The sequence below is a fragment of the Dermacentor variabilis genome, chromosome 4 (assembly GCF_050947875.1).
Source record: "Dermacentor variabilis isolate Ectoservices chromosome 4, ASM5094787v1, whole genome shotgun sequence".
NCBI classification, from domain to species: domain Eukaryota; kingdom Metazoa; phylum Arthropoda; class Arachnida; order Ixodida; family Ixodidae; genus Dermacentor; species Dermacentor variabilis.
In genome coordinates, this window is record NC_134571.1 from 204,694,895 (window position 1) to 204,712,166 (window position 17,272).

The following is a 17,272-nucleotide window of genomic DNA, read 5'->3' on the forward strand; positions in this document are numbered from 1 at the left end:
CGCGCCGTGCGAACGCATACAAAGCTGTACGCACAAACTATCGAACCCATAAAATGCATCTAGAGGAAGGAAATAAAGTAGGAGGGAGCAGTGGCGTCGCCAGGCAGTGGCACACTGGGCAAGTGCACCTCCCCCCCCCACCCCGCTCTCGCAATTTACTTGTTATTATGTGCCTTCCTCGCTCCCTAAGTCCCCCTACCATGTAAAGGGGGGCGCCCGCCCCCCTCCGAAAAAAATTTCTGCCTACGCCACTGGGACGGAGCATTAAGTCCCGCGGTCAGCCTTGGCAAGCCAACTCTCCGTTCAGCGATCCTCTTTGCGGTTTACCTCGCAGTATCGTCGCAACATCTGACTTCTGAGATTTGGCGTATTGCCCGAGAATGTTTGGTTCCCTGAGGCTTTTTTTTTTTTAACAGATGCGTACTTGTTCAGTTGTCCTTCCGTCACCCTGCCTGCGGAGCGGGAAGCCCACCGCGCCCTCTAACGTGACGATCACGTTTTGGGCCGATTCGTGTGGCTTCGATCGTGCTGCGCAATGTTCCGTCCTAGTTCTTTCCTTCCCCCGTGGATGTAGCACATTTGCTTATCTCAGCCATATCGGGGTTGCTGTACTGCGCACTGTCAAATTCCTCCGTATCGTCAAATTCTGTAAGCGGGCATTTTGAGCCCATCGAGATGCCGTGGCAGCCCTTTGACCGACAAGAACTGGCAAGATGGCCAATTCAACCATATGGTGGAATTCTAGAATGTCTAGGTTATCACCACAGGTCTACCACCATTGTCTTCACCGAGCTGGCAAATAGTGGTTCTAAGCGTTTCTGAACATTATCGATTTAAACTTAAACAAGTAATTAGGAGAGCAGAAAGTTGGGCTAGTTGGTTGAAATGCACACTGAAAAAGTTTGTGCGGAGGCACGAGGACAAGCCGAGAAAAAACAAGGAAGAGCGCCAACTCACAACTGAAGTTTATTCCAAACACATACACGAATATATAGGAAAACCGAAACAGAACAAAACAAGACTATCATGTTCATGTAACGAGGCTATCAGCTTCTTGGCCAACTAAAACGGGTACACGGGGTAAGACGTGATGTTCAATCATGATAGCATATTTTTGTTCTGTTTCGGTTTTCCTATTTATCCGTGCATGTGTTTAGAATAAACTTCAGTCGTGAGTTAACGCTCGTCCTTGTTCTTTCTCAGCTTGTCCTCGTGTCTCCGCGCAAACTTTTTCAGTATGCATTAAACGAGTATGTCGATCTGTTGATCAGTCGGAACGTTGACATCCACCTAAATGTGACCTGACGCAGTTATTCACTGCTGCGCCGAGTGCAACACAATCCCGCCATATAGCAAACACATTGTAACTTTTCATGTCGAGCAAAATGGCGACCACCGGCAGTGGCAACACTTCAGCATGAACGAGGTGAGTACGAAAATGCGTAAAAAACTCTGGTTTCCTCCGTTTTCGAGAGCAACGGCCAACCCACACACTAGGCCTAACCTTCGGAGTCTGAATACGGCATAGTTCATCATTACGCTGAAGCCAGCATGCCGAAAGCAAATGGTATGTGCTTAAATTACTGCGGTATTTTCCTCGTGCAACGACGCCTCGCACCATGCAGTGACTTTCTATTCATACGGATTCGCAAGCTGCTAAGCTGACGCCTTGTTCCCTGAAAAGCCTTGCTCGGGAAATAATAACGCTATTTAATTGCTGACATTTGGCAAGTCAATTGTATATGCTTCTCTTGCTCGTTCGAAACATACGTGCCCTTGGCCAGCCGACGACCACGCCCTTGATGACCAGTTCACTGTGGTTGGGGTTATTCAAAATCATTTATCCGTCTCCCGATTCCCAGACCTTTTTATTCATCAGTGGACGATGGTGTCGTATGATCTTAACGGTCGTGGCTGGCCAGCTTTCGTTCTGGCGGAATGGTGTCTCCTCCGAAAGGACTTCGCCAGCTAGGCTTGGCGACATATATAGGACCTTCTGGGAATATATTTACTAAGTGTGTTTACAAAAGGTCAAGCTGCGCAGGACACACACACAAAAAAAAACAATCCTATGTAGCTTCAGCCTATACACTGCATTTCGTATTTGATTTGCTTACCATGAATTACATTTCATCGCTGCATCATGGCTGTAAAGATTGGAGCGAAGCAGTGACGACGATGCTTGCACTGTTGTTCGCGTATTCCATCCTGTTGCACCGCGCAAACTTTATGTTGGTGGATAGTTCGCGGCTGCCGAAACAGACGCACTCCTATTAATTTTCCAGGACTGTGAAACCACGCCATAGTCCCTTTAATGAGCATCGATGGGAAGATGTTGCAGAACCTGATCTTTACCTACGACTGCAGGAGAACCGGAGTGCACATCGCACATTCGTAGTGACGTAACCGAACCGCCGAGTGTTTTCTGCTCCTTTACGACGACCATTTGTGCGCGTAGGAGTGACAGTTCGGAAGCTTCCGCTCAAGACGCGGCGGCTTCATCGAATTGCGCGTTCCAGGACAGGCGCTTAACCACTGCGCGGACGGCCTAATTGCTGAGCGTCTATGGCGTCCTACTACCGAGAAAAAAAAAGGATGCGCTAACTTTCTGGCAGTGTTTCGATTGCAACAGAATGCGACGACGCCCGCCTAATGGGTACCCGCTTCGCATTAGAGAACCCCGGATAGTCAAGACGGCGTTCGCGGTTTACGCCCACCCGCTGGGTTCGCGGGCTCAATCCCGGCCGCGACGGGCGCATTTCGATGGCGGCGAAATGCAGAAGCGCTCTTGTACTTAGACTTAGGTGTATACGCCGAACAATCCCAGGAAGTCAAGATTAATACGGAGTCTTCCTAATTATTATGGCGTGCTTCCTAATCGTATTGTTGTTGTGGCACGTAGACCTCAGAATTTATGGAATGATGCACGTCTGGGAGATGAGAGGTTTGCCAGTGGTTTGTGCTGGCGGCGCTGGGTTTTTGAGGAACGCCATCTGATGCTCGTATTCTCCACATTGCAGCTTCGGGATAACTGCAACTGCGCCCAGTGCATCCACCCGGACAGCAAGCAAAAGCTTGTGGACACGGCCGGTCTGGACTACAACGTGCGTCCGGTCAGCATGGAGGTCTCGCCCGATGGCAGTCTGGAGGTCACGTGGGGCGACTCCAAGGGCACGCACCACTCCTCCTACAACCCGCTCTGGTCAGTTTTCGGGCTCGTCTGCGTGCTGCACACCGCTGCCGCACAACTGTGCTTCACGGGACCATGACGTAGCTCGTACGGCCTGCTGATACGTTCACGCTTCAAGAAAACGGGCTTCGAGTAAAGACGCGGAGCTTAAAAAGAATGTGCCACACTTTATATATAAATAATTTTTCAGGCAGAATGGCATGTGAGGACGTTTCTAACGCCTTTCCAAATAGCACAAAGTGGCCCACGTAGGTCTAACGTGAAGATCGTTGGCACCGCTTTTTTTTATATGGCTTATGTGGCTACGGCTAAGCACAACTTCGCAAAGTGTCGCAACGAAGACTGTTGCTTTTGTCTACGTCTGCTGTTGTCGGGGGACGTATAGTTGCTCCACTTTGATCAAACTAAGTTCGAAGACTATTAATCGAAGTGTAGGCATACCTTTAACATTAGAACTGAATAATACCTGTACTTAAATGCCGCTGTGTTGAACTCGCCGTGCTGACTTAGTGACGGCTTAGGCGTTACGCTGCTAAGCACGAGGTCGTGGGATCGAATCCTGGCCACGGCGGCCGCACTTCGAGCGTGATGAAATTCAGTGCTCGTGTACCGTTCAATGAGTGCACGTTAAAAGGACCCCAGCTGATCTATATTTATCCCGAGTCCACCACTATGGCGGACCTCATAATCATCTCGTAGTGCTGGTACGTGAAGCCCCAGAATTTAATTAATTGTTTCCCTCCGTCACGGCACTTTGGTGCAGGTTGTACCGGAACGCACGCAGCTACATGATGAATTCAAACGCGGATGAAAACCACTGTCCGCTGCCGCCTATGGTGTTCTGGGATAGGGTGTCCATCTGGAAGAGTTTTCCGGAGGTCGCCTACAAGGAGTTCATGGACACCGACGACGGCCTCTACCGATGGCTGGACTGCATGCACAAGTATGGCGTCGTCGTGCTCAGAGGTACTACACCTGCACTCTCGTGTGCCTTGCTGGGAAACCCTCGCGCGCTATAAATGGATCTAAAAGTTTAAGTTACATTGTTAAACCATGCGTGTGGAATTTTAAATTAGTGACCTTAGAGGGACACTAAATAGAAGCACTGAACAGTTTAGACTTACCAAGTATTCTTTCAAAACTTAATCTTTGTTACTTTCAGGGTAAGAGGTTGATTACTGTGCATGAAAATAAAGTAAAAGAACACCTTTTTTTTTTTCATGTCGAGCCTGAAGCCCAGCGCTGGTACGTAAGGGTGACGTCATTGATTTCAAAGTACCTCCTCGTATTCCGGCCGGTGCGCCTCTGTAAAGGTTTTACAAAACTTGCCAAGTTGAGTATCTAGCTCCTTCGGCATACAATGCAGTCAATTTGCATATCGATAGCTAATAGGCCCGACGAAACGCCGTGAAAATTTATTACGCTAAATCAAGCTGGTACGCGAAGTTCAAGGCTGCGTTGCTGTTCGCCTTTCGCTTTTTCTTGCGTCTTTTTTCGCTTAGTAAGCTTCCTGTCACGGTAAGAGTAGCATTTTTGGTGTTGTAATAAGGTAATTTACCAATACAGCCCAGCCTTATTTTTTTCGCTTATTGTCTCTTGAAAGGTACATCTGGCCAGACAGACAAGGAAGCGACCTTAGAAAGGACACAGAGAGAGGGAGCCCATGCAGAGAAGGCGACGCTTCACCTCAACGCCAAGTTATCCTTGCTGTGATTATTCTTACCAAATGATTATCCTTGAGGCCGAGTACTCTAGCGCCACGATGCAAAAGGAGAAGGCGGGCGCCACGTTGAAATTGCCGCTACCGCTCACCACGCCGTCATAGGTTGGGGCAATGACTGGCAAAGACAAGTTCATTTTTATTACAAGCGCTGTTGCGAGCGAAGCAACCGAAGGGCTGTAGCCGTTAGAGCGTTCATTACAGGGATGAAAAAAAAAGGAATATCACAGTTTCGCCATACTGGCGAAGCAACGAATGAGATAGCAACATGTTAGAATATTGCAGGAAATGTAAGATATTTAACTTTAGTGGCAGTGTGAATTGAAGTAAACGTAAGCTGACTCAGCAAAAACGAGCTGGTGTGCTAGAGGCCCAATGTTTGAATTATGCCATCGGACAAGCCCATTTATGTTTATCAATGAAAGCCAACGTCTTTTTTTTGCGAATTTACCACCACTGTTCCGTATCGGGTATGTTTCAAACCTCTTTCCTTGGCCGATCTCGGAGGCAGTAAACAGCCGGGCCAATGAAATTACATCATTTTAAGGTTTGAGCTCAATTACTGTGGCGCTCTCTTAATATTAACGTCTGAGAAGACTTAAGATGAAAGGCATACGCTGGCGGTGTTTTGTTTCATGACATTTGTTTGCTGGGCAGCCATTCTCAAGATTGTAAGGTGTAATGTTGACGAGAATGTAAGACCTGGTATGAGAAACTTTAATGATAGCATGGTGGGGAAATATAACCCGCACATACCGCATGTAATGTAGCAGCGCGTGGCATATATCATACATATACCTAAACACATGTGGTGCTGACGGCAACGACGACGACAAAAATTGTCTTGGAGTGTCCATATAATTGCTATAGTAATAAAACGCATGTGAGTATTTTCGGTGTTGGCCGGTTGCCGTACTCTCGATTTATCGCATCGTGTACACCTTCACCCTGTTGCAACAAACGCACTACTCTGCAGCTTAGACTAATAGACTACGACCCGGCAATTTTTAGACTCCTTGCGCACACATGAAAAAATAATTAACATAGGCACGAGACCGTTGCCTTATCCTTGGCGTCAGAAAAAGACGCCATTAGCACGGCGGTCTACGAAAAGATTTCTCGAACATCAGAAGGGACGAATACCTACCCACAAAAACAACTTGGAGAACAAGAACGATTAATATGCAGGCAGGTCCTTTCTTGAGAGGCCTACATCGTTACAGTGTGAGAGAAGAATGTTTCAGGTGTACCTATATACAGTTCTTATAGGTATCACAAAGTACCTCTAATGATGCTTTATTTTCCCATTGTCCAGAATGGGAAAAGTTGCCAGTTCGCGCCACGGCAGTCCATTCGCGTGCTGCTTTCGTGCAATCATGGGTTCGACGGAAATTCGTCTCTTCGGGCAAAATGATGAACTGCGGCCACTGACCAAGTAAAGGTGAAAAAAAAAAAACGTTTTGAAGCCCGTACGGGTAAATTGGTTCTTGGCACGGGCTCCAAATCGTCTCGGTTTCCTCAGCTCGACTTGGTCAGTGACCATAAGTTCCTTATTACTTTTGGGTGTGCAGATTATCGCGCTTAACTCGTTAATATATTTAACAGGATGCATCTACCTCGATCGTTAGCAATAGGGCTCCAGCTGTAGATGTGCAGAGTTCTACTCTAGAGCACCATCTCAAAGCTGATCTCGCACTTTTAATCGTTGTTGTCGTTGATGTAGTTGAGCGATGATAAAGAGAAGTAAATGATTAGGCCACTGTGGTAACTTGCTCTTTTGGATATCTTTGCTTTAAAGGGAATAACATCAAACATTACAGAACGCTAACTAAATTTTGCGCTGAGATGGCGACAGTGGAACGGACTTGTGACGCTGCAGATATCACGATATCATCGCGCATTTTCTGTTCCTTTGCGAAAAAGGGAAAGCGTGGCGAAGGAGGCGCGTATTGTGCGAATGCCTCTTTTGAAAGCATCGTTTTAATGGGCACACATGTCGCGCACTCCAAGTCATGACCTCACCGTGTCGCGTCTTTCGTTCTCTTGGAGCTACCGACTTTGTTTAATAGAACGCAAGAGGCTTTATGTACAATGGAATAGAACTAAGAACCCGTTGCGCTTTCAGTAGATGCTGTACCATAAGTTATTTCGAAGTTTTCGTTGAACCTCTCTAACCGCACGCGTAGAGATGCAAAGTTTTCATCTCGGTTAAACGGAAATGGGAAGGATTTGAACGGCAGAGTGGCTCGTCGAGGGAAATGGGTGATCATTGACGGAGGCACAGTAACGCCACCAAAAACAATATTGCTGTCCTAGCTTGCTGCAACACATCCATGTTCCTCGGGTCTTCATCAATGGTTGAGAAAAATATTATCTTTCTTGCGCACTGTCTTTAATTAAGCAACGCGAAAAGAGAGCATATGTGGGTGGAACGGCATGAATGAAACTTCCCGAAAAGTAACAAAAAGAAGATGTATGAGAACGATTATAGAAGCGGATACTTTGTTTCTACCCGCCAGGGTGCTTAAGTGACTATGACTTTCTGCTAGACAACCAGGCCAGAAGTTCGATTCCTTTCCGCAGCCGCCGCATTCCTGTATAAAGAATGCGAATGTGGTCGTGTGAAAGCACTGGGTGCCCGCTGGTAACCGTGAGCGGTAGAAACTAATTCTCAACCCAGTTTTCGGCGTCTCTCAGCCCCTTTTGCTTCGGGTCTTCAACTGGATCGATGAGTCACACTTTCCGCTTCTATTTCTGCGTTGCCAGGCGTGCCTTGTGTCAAGGGCGAGATCCTGACCGCCGTGCGGCGTGTGGCGTACGTCAAGTCGACCATCTGGGGCGACACCTTTGACGTGATCTGCGAGCCCGTCCAGACCGACCCCGGCCACCTGGCCTACACCGGCATGTACCTGGAGCACCACACCGACATGAACTACCGGGAGAACTCGCCCGGTACGTGCGTCCCTCGCAAATCCAAAGGCCGTGAACACGCGAACGCTCTCCACGTACCCTGTGTCCCTAATTTCTACTGTGTTTTCCAAGTAGCGCTCTTTAGGCCTTCGTCTCCGTGTGGGCGTCCCGTATTTTTGAGGCCACATTTCAGACCACGGAGCAAGATTTCCGCGCTTCCGATCGACTTACGAGTTGCGGATTGACGGACGCTTGGTGAAGATTTCTCGTTCCGTATTGCGAAATGCAATTAGAACAGAGAAACCAGATGTATCGAGTGTAGATTGGAAGTGAGAACAATGTAACGCAATTTCACAGCAAGCTTAAGCTTGCTTCTGGTTCTTGGTTAATCCTTTAAAAACACGAAGAGTTCCAAAAAAAGTGCCCTGGTTCTGCTTGTCACTGCTCCGCCCATTTTTAGGAACTCAATTGAATGTCTAGCCGAGAAAGAGAGCGCCTTAGTTTTCCTTGAATGGCAGTGGATGCCTAGTTGCGACAACGCTTCACGCACCCACGCACACACACATACGCGCTTGCTTGCTTGCAGATGCCAAGAAAAATTGATACTGGGAATAAGTAAAGGGGCAAATTTTTTTTTCTTGCTCTATTGGTGTTCATTGTTCCCGTTTTGTAAGTTTTTTGTTTATATTTAATCCCACGGTCTCTCGTACTTGGCCACAGGCCTTCAGATGCTGCACTGCCTTAAGGCCATGGACAGCAAAGAGGACGTGGGTGGCAAGTCCTTCTTCGTGGACGGCTTCATGGTGGCCAACTGGATGCGCGAGCATAGCCCGGCCGCCTTCCACATACTCTCCTCGACGCCCGTGCAGTTTAGCATATTCTCGCACAAGGTGAGTGACCCTGGCAGCGGCGTCCAAACAGTGACACTTTCTGGAGAGATTTATTGCGGCCACGTGTACCCGGAGCGGCACCTCTTGGGCCTAGAAGTGGTTTACAAATTTGTTAAAGAGGCGAGCTCTCGTCTTAAGTGCACACCGCGAACGGGGCGCTCATTTTATTTCGTGCCCACCGAGCCCTCGAGGCGCGCCAGAGTCGTTCAGTGCTCGATCGGTGGCGTGTGCAGATGCGGTACAGCCAGACGAAGCCTGTCATCTGCGTGAACAAGGACGGCGACGTGTGTGAGATCCATTACAACAACCGGACGCTTGCACCGGTGCAAGTGTCCCCGCACCTCGTGGCACCCTTCTACCACGCTCTCAAGTGAGTGGGCTCCCCCAAGGCGCGGCTGGCGATTGCCGCTACAGCAGCAGCAACGTAGACGACAGTTGACGGAGGCTTGCTTGCACTCCATTGACTTCACTGTTTGCTAATAATGTTTTTTATATGCTGCGGACTTCAGAAAGTCCGAACAAGCAAGACAAACAAATAGGACAGATAAAATGAGTATAAACGATGAAATGAACGCAAGATATAAAACAATGGTCATCCTCATAATGGCAAAGCCTTTAGCGCAATTGAAAAAGACAGGGACGTGACAGAGACACAGGACAGCGCTACACGTCTCTGTCACGTCCCTGTCTATTTGAATTGCGTTAAAGGCTTTGCCATTATGAGTAAACCGTACCGACTAGCCCAAGAATCAGCCTTGTTGAATGGTCATCCTGCATGATTGTGTCAAAACAAGATAGCGCAAATGAACACCGGTAGGCTCGAAATCTCGAAGCGTCTCTTCGCAGGACGCTTTACTTGAAAGGACTGTTCCTGAACCTACGAAACACGACCCTAGAACAGCCACGAAAGGACCTACCTTCACAAAACTGCTGCATGTGCAGGAATGCTTATGGAGGAGTGAACTTTCAGGCAAAGCGCCGGCCGCCTGGTGATGTTGATTTCACGACAATAACAGGATCGTCTCGGTGACCACCTGCCAGAGCTGCGCTTTTCTGGCACTCGTAGATACTACTTGCACATTGATGTTTTAAGCGTGAACATCAAAATTTTCGTAAACTTGATGTCCGGCGTTACGGCACCAAAATTCATAGGGAGTCGAGCCCTCGACCTTTGGTAGAAGTCGAACCCACTACCTGTGGTGTTAATTAGGGCGAATTAAGACCCACGGCCTTCGGTGTTAGAGCGAATTAGGCCATCAATTTCTTTATAAGAAAGCGTGAAGCCGAGTGGAAGAAAAAAACGTCAGAACGACCTGCGGAGGCACAGTTAAATAAGATAGAGTTGAGGCACCCGAACCTACGGCCTTTGGTGGGAGTCGAACCCACTTGGAGATTTGGACGAACCGGCCATATCACCAAGTTGGATTCCAGTTGACATCGTGAATGACGAGAGTCGAACCCACTAGTTATGGCGTTAATTAAGGCGAAGTTAATTAAGTAACGTTTAATTAAGATATAATAATTATGTCACTTAAACCCGCGACTCTTGGTGAGAGAAAACAACTAATAGTTATTAGAAGGCACAAGAATGAAAATGTCAAGTAATGTAATGACTCTCATGAGCGGGCAGGCTTTCGCCTTCATCCTTTTTAGTGTATGCCAAAGTGGCTGTGAACATTTTTAAATTGTCTTTACTCATTAAAGCACAATTTTGCAGTTAGCTTATCAGAACATATCTGAACGACAGCTTGAGATCTCTTTGTTGAAGTGGTTGAGGAGAAAAGTAGATTCGGCTATGTAGGGCTCTCTCTATGTGCGATTCACATGCGAAGCTCCGTGGTGATCTGCTGCTTTGTTGTATCGTAGGAAGTATGACAGGGACACAGAAAGGCACATTAAACAACATACAGTGTGTTGCCTCATATGCCTTTCTGTGTCTCTGTCGCTCTGTCTGCGTTATAACAAAGTTGGAGATACTATCCCGACAAATCCATGTAGCCACCCTCATCATCGTAGTGAGTTATGGGTCCCTTCAACGTTAGCGCGTGACCAGACTCAGACCTCGAAGAACGTCCCCGAATAATGCCCAAACTTAGCTCTGAATTCGTAGTCGTGCGCCTTCCCACATGCACGCCTGGACTTACCTCAATTCGAGCTGCTTCATTTAGAGCCCGCCCCTAGTGCACATCAGGGAGTAGCTCCACGATTGATGCATTTCGAATGATTCAGTCAGAGGTTTCTTAAAGGTTCTTGGCCCTAGCTGAAACCGGCGCTGTTTCTTGCCGCGCCGTTGAAGATAACAGAGTTGCACTTTTAGAAGAGCTATTAAATAGACAGTCGCTGTTTCATTAGCCAACACCTTCTATATGTTACTAATTTCATGTTAAACTGTCAGTAGCGCAAGAAATTTATAATCGTTGTGGATGTTTGGATGTTGTGAATGGAATGACCTGTTCTATGCTGCAGTCTGTTATTCCTTATGACAGCAATCTTGACGCGTTGTGCTTAATACGTACGACCCCTTTGACAACGCTCAATTAACAGTCTTGTACCGTATTCTTACGGGTTAGACAAATGCGATACACAACATTCTCTGTTTGTGCAAACACTTAAGTACTGGTTGTTTCAATTTGTGTACTTGATGTGGTATGATGTTGCGAGATACCTTCTTTTTAATTTTGTGTTCAGTACTGGGTAATCTTGGGTCATCATGCGTCATCGCATGATGGCGTGCTGTTACGGTGTACATCGTGTATCGTATCGTAACGTGTAATTCGGTGATCCTGTAAAAAAATTGCGAAAGCTACGAGAGCTTAGTACACGCAACTAGTTTCAACGAAATCAATCCTTGTTTATACAAACAAGCTTTCCTACCTACTTACGCTAACTGATAGTTCCCTTAGTAGCGGTTCCTTACTGAGTCTCTATGCTCGATAAAATGTTCTGTTGGTTATTAAACTAAAGCTACAGCAGCGGGGCTTCGACACGTCTTACCCTACGCAGGGTAGTGTGGGCGAGTTTAGCATCGGTTTCGGTTGCGGCGGCATTGCATTTGTGAAGACGAAGGTTGGGAGAGTTCAAGATTGGTTCGCCTGGTTTCTGGGCAAACGTGCACACAATTTGATTCGCCTGCTGAAGTTGTTTTCTGCAGAAGTTGGTCGTCAATCTCCAAGGAGAGCTGACGAGTGAGGCGTATGGTCGAAATTAAGTATGGTAGAAAATAAACCATGTTCCTTGTTTTTCCAGTTAGAAAACATTAAGAAGCTGTGCGAATACATCCTGCAGCGGTATACGATATTCCTCTTCGGTTCCGTAGCCTTCGCAAGCCTAGAAAAGTCCGCGTGTAATTATTTTATTTATTTACACAAACACCTCGAGTATTCTCATTGACATTATTGTGGAGACGAAACAGAAGCAAATAAATCAAATACGCATGCGATACAATATATAATGTAGGTGCTTGGCATATACTACAGCAATAAAAACAAATAGCAATAAAGCAAAAATGTCCGTGCAACAGTTATAGGAATACCAAATATGTACCCGCAAGAAGGAGGAGCGGTAACAGTTTCTTGAAGTAAGAGGTTCCAATCAAGTACAGTACGGGGGGAGCGGAGGGGGGGAATACATATTTGAATTAAGCTATGCGGCACTTACATTCGCGTATTTTCAATCTGCGGTCCACGCGTGAAGAGACGTAGCTGGGTTTCTTTAAGTGTTTATCTTTATCAATACCAGTGTTGTTGTTCATAATGTTGTAAGCATAACGAGATTCCGAGGAACTTACTCCGCTCAGACAGAAATGCCGACCCCAACGTTTTCGCGATCTCGGACAAGCTTCTTCGAGAATTGTAGTCGCACGTGACAAAACGAGCTGCGCGTCTCTGCACGCGCGCACATCGACGTGGCAATGAGTGACACACGTGACAGTGAGTTATTAACCGTTATCTACATGTCCCCGGCTCACTGGCACGTCTTGCGCAGGGAGTTTGCCATGAAGATGCGCGACGCAAACTCGGAGCTGAGCTTCAACATGGCCCCGGGTGACCTCGTCGCCTTCAACAACCGCCGCGTTCTCCATGGCAGGACAAGCTTCGACCCCACCAAGGTCATCAGGTACGTGACCTTGCATCTTGTAGCTGCAAATCGGAAATATTTTGAATATATTTCACTGCACTCCCCATAATGCGCTTTCTTTCCCGTCGATGCACAAGGCGACGTTCGTCTGGGTCTACACAGGTTGTGGAAGTAATCAATCGAGACTGCCTGGGTTATTGTTTGAATGCCAGTTATCGCGATTTCGTAATTTTCAAGTATGCGATACACCATTGACGTTTCACCCTTTCCAGCGTTCAGCGTATCAGCGGACGCTGCTCATTAGTACAGGGCGCTGGAGGCGCGGAACACGAAGGCAATAAAGAGGGCCACTTTCTGACAACGTCCTGCCAGTGTGCGAACAAGCGTGCGAACTTTCTTATATTTCTTCTTGCCTTCTTGCGTGTCTCGGAATTTTATCGGAAGGCGATTGCCACCAACCCATTTGGCGCAGTTTCGCTCCTTTCTCACTTTAATTCAATATATCTAGTGCATGATGTTTCTCCGGCAGCAGTGTGTTACGCAAGCTCGGCTAGTCAACCGGATAAATTATGCGCAAGCGCTGTGATCGTATGAAGGCCAGGAAGGCAAAACAAACCAATGCCCTCAAGTAGTTCAGAACCCACAGAATCAATTTAAGCCCTTTTTGAAGACTGTTTCACGATGGTAACTTACTGGCTTTGCCGATGAACATAATCATTATTCAATTAGTGGACAATGATTCGACGGTTGAACTTATACCCCGCGCTGAAACACAAACTGCATGCATATATTTTGTCTTGCTGTCTGGAACAAGTATTGTGGCGAGAATTCGAAAGCTGAATTCAACGGTAGCACAGAATGTCGCATAAATATCGCCCAATATTGCATCATTTCAGCCTTGTATACGTGCCGTCGATGATTACCGTAGGGCTCAGCTGGCCTCAGAAATTGAAAAGGTGGCTCTAGTCTTCTCGATGACTGCTTATAAAGTCTGAAGCCACAGCGAGAACCTAACCTAAACTTCAGCGATCACGATAATCACCTATATTTATGAGTTCGTCTAAGCCTTCCACGTAGCGCCAACATCGGTCACTTTGCAGAACATGTAAATCGTGTGCTGCTAGATTCGTATGCAGACTCATTCGTTATATCGCTCGTTTACTGCCCTGTTTGCAGGCACCTCGAAGGCTGCTACGCCGACATCGATGAAGTCTTCACTAAGTACCGGGCCATGCACTCTACGAAACCGTGATCTAGAGTGTGCAGGGACTCATACTCCATGTCCTCATAGAGCGGTGTCCTTACAGCGCTCACGGATGCCTTCATCCTCAACAACGGAAATTACGTCAAATGTACTTTCAAGATTTCAAGCAAATGATCCAGCTGAACTTTTCTGCTTGTTACCGAAGATTAGCAGGTGTTTGTGCCAAATCTTTGACCCAGATCTTTCAGGTTAAAGGCAGCTTAATAAGGATTTTGCTAGTTCAAGGTAGCGAAGAAAATTTGTTGTCATTGCAAGATTACTGTACACTTTCGAAGCTTATATCATATGGAACGTGTGCCAACTTTCTTGTCCTGTCGTGCGTGTGCAATCACGGGTCGCTGATGTGTTGCTTCAATGGTGGTATGTGTGTGTTCATATTTTGCGCGTTCTGATAAAACGTTCATCAGAGTTATGCTATGAGCAGTTATTCCCGCTTTTGACCTCTCTTGCGTTTTTACATGAATGGGCTGCTTTATTTTTCGCGTTCACCATATGGAATCAAATGAATACATATTCTTGTGTTTGCCCTAACGATCTTGCATTTGTGTTGTAACGCATTATCGAAATCTTGTAAATATACTAACTCAGTGTTACAGTTGGCTGTCTGTACAAGTTACCAATTATTTGCTGAATGTCGATGACGCAAACCTTCACTCCCGTACAGGTCAGTCTTCAAATTATGGGGCTTTTACGTGCCAAAACCACTTTCTGATTATGCGGCACGCGGTAGTGGAGGACTGCGGAAATTTCGACCACCTGGGGTTCTTTAACGTGCACCTAAATCGAAGTACACGGGTGTTTTCGCATTTCGCCCCCATCTAAATGCGGCCGCCATGGCCGGAATTCAATCCCGCGACCTCGTGCTTAGCATCCCAACACCATAGCCACTAAGCAACCACGACGGGTCTTGGTCAGTCTTGTTCGTTGCTTGATAAAAGCGTTCGACAAACTTGATAGAAAACGAATTATCACACGGGGATTCGCGCGGAATATATTAACAACCTGTTGCTTAAGTAATCGCAAATAGAATCAGCAACATTAAGACTTCTGTCAAACAAAGGACCAGGCAGGATTCCGTAAAGGCTACTCAACAATAGACCATATTCACACTATCAATCAGGTGATAGAGAAATGTGCGGAATATAACCAACCCTTATATATAGATTTCATTGATTACGAGAAAGCGTTTGATTCTGTCGAAACCTCAGCAGTCATGGAGGCATTACGGAATCAGGGTGTAGACAAGCCGTATGTAGAAATACTGAAAGATATCTATAGCGCCTCCACAGCCACCGTAGCCCTCCATAAAGAAAGCAATAAAATCCCACTAAAGAAAGGCGTCAGGCAGGGAGATAAGATCTCTCCAATGCTATTCACAGCGTGTTTACAGGAGGTATTCAGAGACCTGGATTGGGAAGAATTGGGGATAAAAGTTAATGGAGAATACCTTAGTAACTTGCTATTCGCTGATATTGCCTTGCTTAGTAACTCAGGGGACCAATTGCAATGCATGCTGACTGATATGGAGAGGCAAAGCAGAAGAGTGGGTCTAAAAATTAATCGGCAGAAAACTAAAGTAATGTTTAACAGCCTCGGAAGAGAACAGCAATTTTCAATAGGTAGCGAGGCACTGGAAGTGGTAAGGGAATACATCTACTTAGGGCAGGTAGTGACGGCGGATCCGGATCATGAGACGGAAATAATCAGAAGAATAAGAATGGGCTGGGGTGCGTTTGGCAGGCATTCTCAGATCATGAACAGCAGGTTGCCGTTATCCCTCAAGAGAAAAGTGTATAATAGCCGTGTCTTACCATTACTCACCTACTGGGCAGAAACCTGGAGGCTCACGAGAAGGGTTCTACTTAAATTGAGGACGACGCAACGAGCTATGGAAAGAAGAATGATGGGTGTAACGTTAAGGGATAAAAAAAGAGCAGATTGGGTGAGGGAACAAGCGCGAGTTAAAGAGATCTTAGTTGAAATCAAGAAAAATAAATGGGCATAGGCAGGACATGTAATGAGGAGGGAAGATAACCGATGGTCATTAAGGCTTACGGACTGGATTCCAAGGGAAGGGAAGCGTAGCAGGGGGCTGCAGAAAGTTAGGTGGGCGGATCAGATTAAGAAGTTTGCAGGGACGACATGGCCATAATTAGTACATGACCGGGGTTCCTGGAGAAGTATGGGAGAGGCCTTTGCCCTGCAGTGGGCGTAACCAGGCTGATGATGATGATGAATATGATTATGATGATGATGTTGATGCTTAGATAAATTTCAGCTTGATGGTACAGAATTATTGAAGGCCTGAATTGTGGGAAGTGTGATAGCATACTAATAGAACTATGCAGAAAGATTAACTAATGCTGGTGAAAAATCGACTGTGACTAGATTTATTGATTGGTAGTGAGCCCTTGAAACAAGGAATGACAGTATCTAGGCAACGTGGTCGCAGGCCACCATGGAACATCAGAACGAAATTACCAGACGACTAGAAAGGGCTCACAGAACGAATACAGTAGATACTTTTATTTCTTGGAGAATAGCTTCCCGACATGTACGCATCGAAAAGTATACAACCAGTGATTCTGCCTATAATCATGGCGAAAACATTGGACGAATAAAATAAATGGCAAGAATCGCACAACAAACCATTGAGCGAAAAAATACAATCAAAATTTTAGTCCACATTAGCCTGTACGTACTGTCCAACGTGGATGACAGTAAAAGATAAGAAGGGGAATGTTATTATATTATATATTTATATAGCACGAAACCACAAAAGAAACCCAGACAATTTTCTCAGAAAGCAAGCAGAAATTCGTCCTGGTGTAGGGATCCAAAGGGAAATAAACGATTTTCTGGAGCAATGTTACCGTCTGAGATGACCAGGGGGCCAGCAGATTGCAGAGCAAGGCCTAATTAATGGAGCATTCGAAGCGAATCGACACAGTGAAATCCATCCCGCAGAACTGATTTGCCAGGAGGTAGAGCAGTTAATCAGTACACGTGATGCACAGAGCAGACAACTGATGGCCTATTACCAATAAGTGACAATGAATGCAAAGAAGAAAACGCAATCTATAATTGGATTGTATGATGAGATCAGGAAATTTGTGGGCACAGAATGCAATCCACAGACGCAAAACAATGAGAAAAGAAGATCGCTGGGGGATATTTTGGTCATTCCGCGGACATTGGTCGGCTGCTAACGATTTTCGTCT

General features: G+C 46.4%; 1 protein-coding gene across 1 annotated transcript in view; it reads left to right on the top strand.

Annotated features, from left to right (window-relative positions):
- Window positions 1-14,646, top strand: part of LOC142580069 (gamma-butyrobetaine dioxygenase-like) — a 73,670-nt gene extending 59,024 nt beyond the window's left edge. The window contains exons 4-10 of the mRNA XM_075690839.1: window positions 3,021-3,202; window positions 3,954-4,156; window positions 7,677-7,862; window positions 8,541-8,710; window positions 8,944-9,080; window positions 12,695-12,826; window positions 13,964-14,646. Coding sequence (XP_075546954.1) covers window positions 3,021-3,202; window positions 3,954-4,156; window positions 7,677-7,862; window positions 8,541-8,710; window positions 8,944-9,080; window positions 12,695-12,826; window positions 13,964-14,039 — 1,086 coding nt within the window. The 3' untranslated portion in view covers window positions 14,040-14,646. The remainder of the gene's footprint in view (window positions 1-3,020; window positions 3,203-3,953; window positions 4,157-7,676; window positions 7,863-8,540; window positions 8,711-8,943; window positions 9,081-12,694; window positions 12,827-13,963) is intronic.
- Window positions 14,647-17,272: the final 2,626 nt, after the last annotated feature.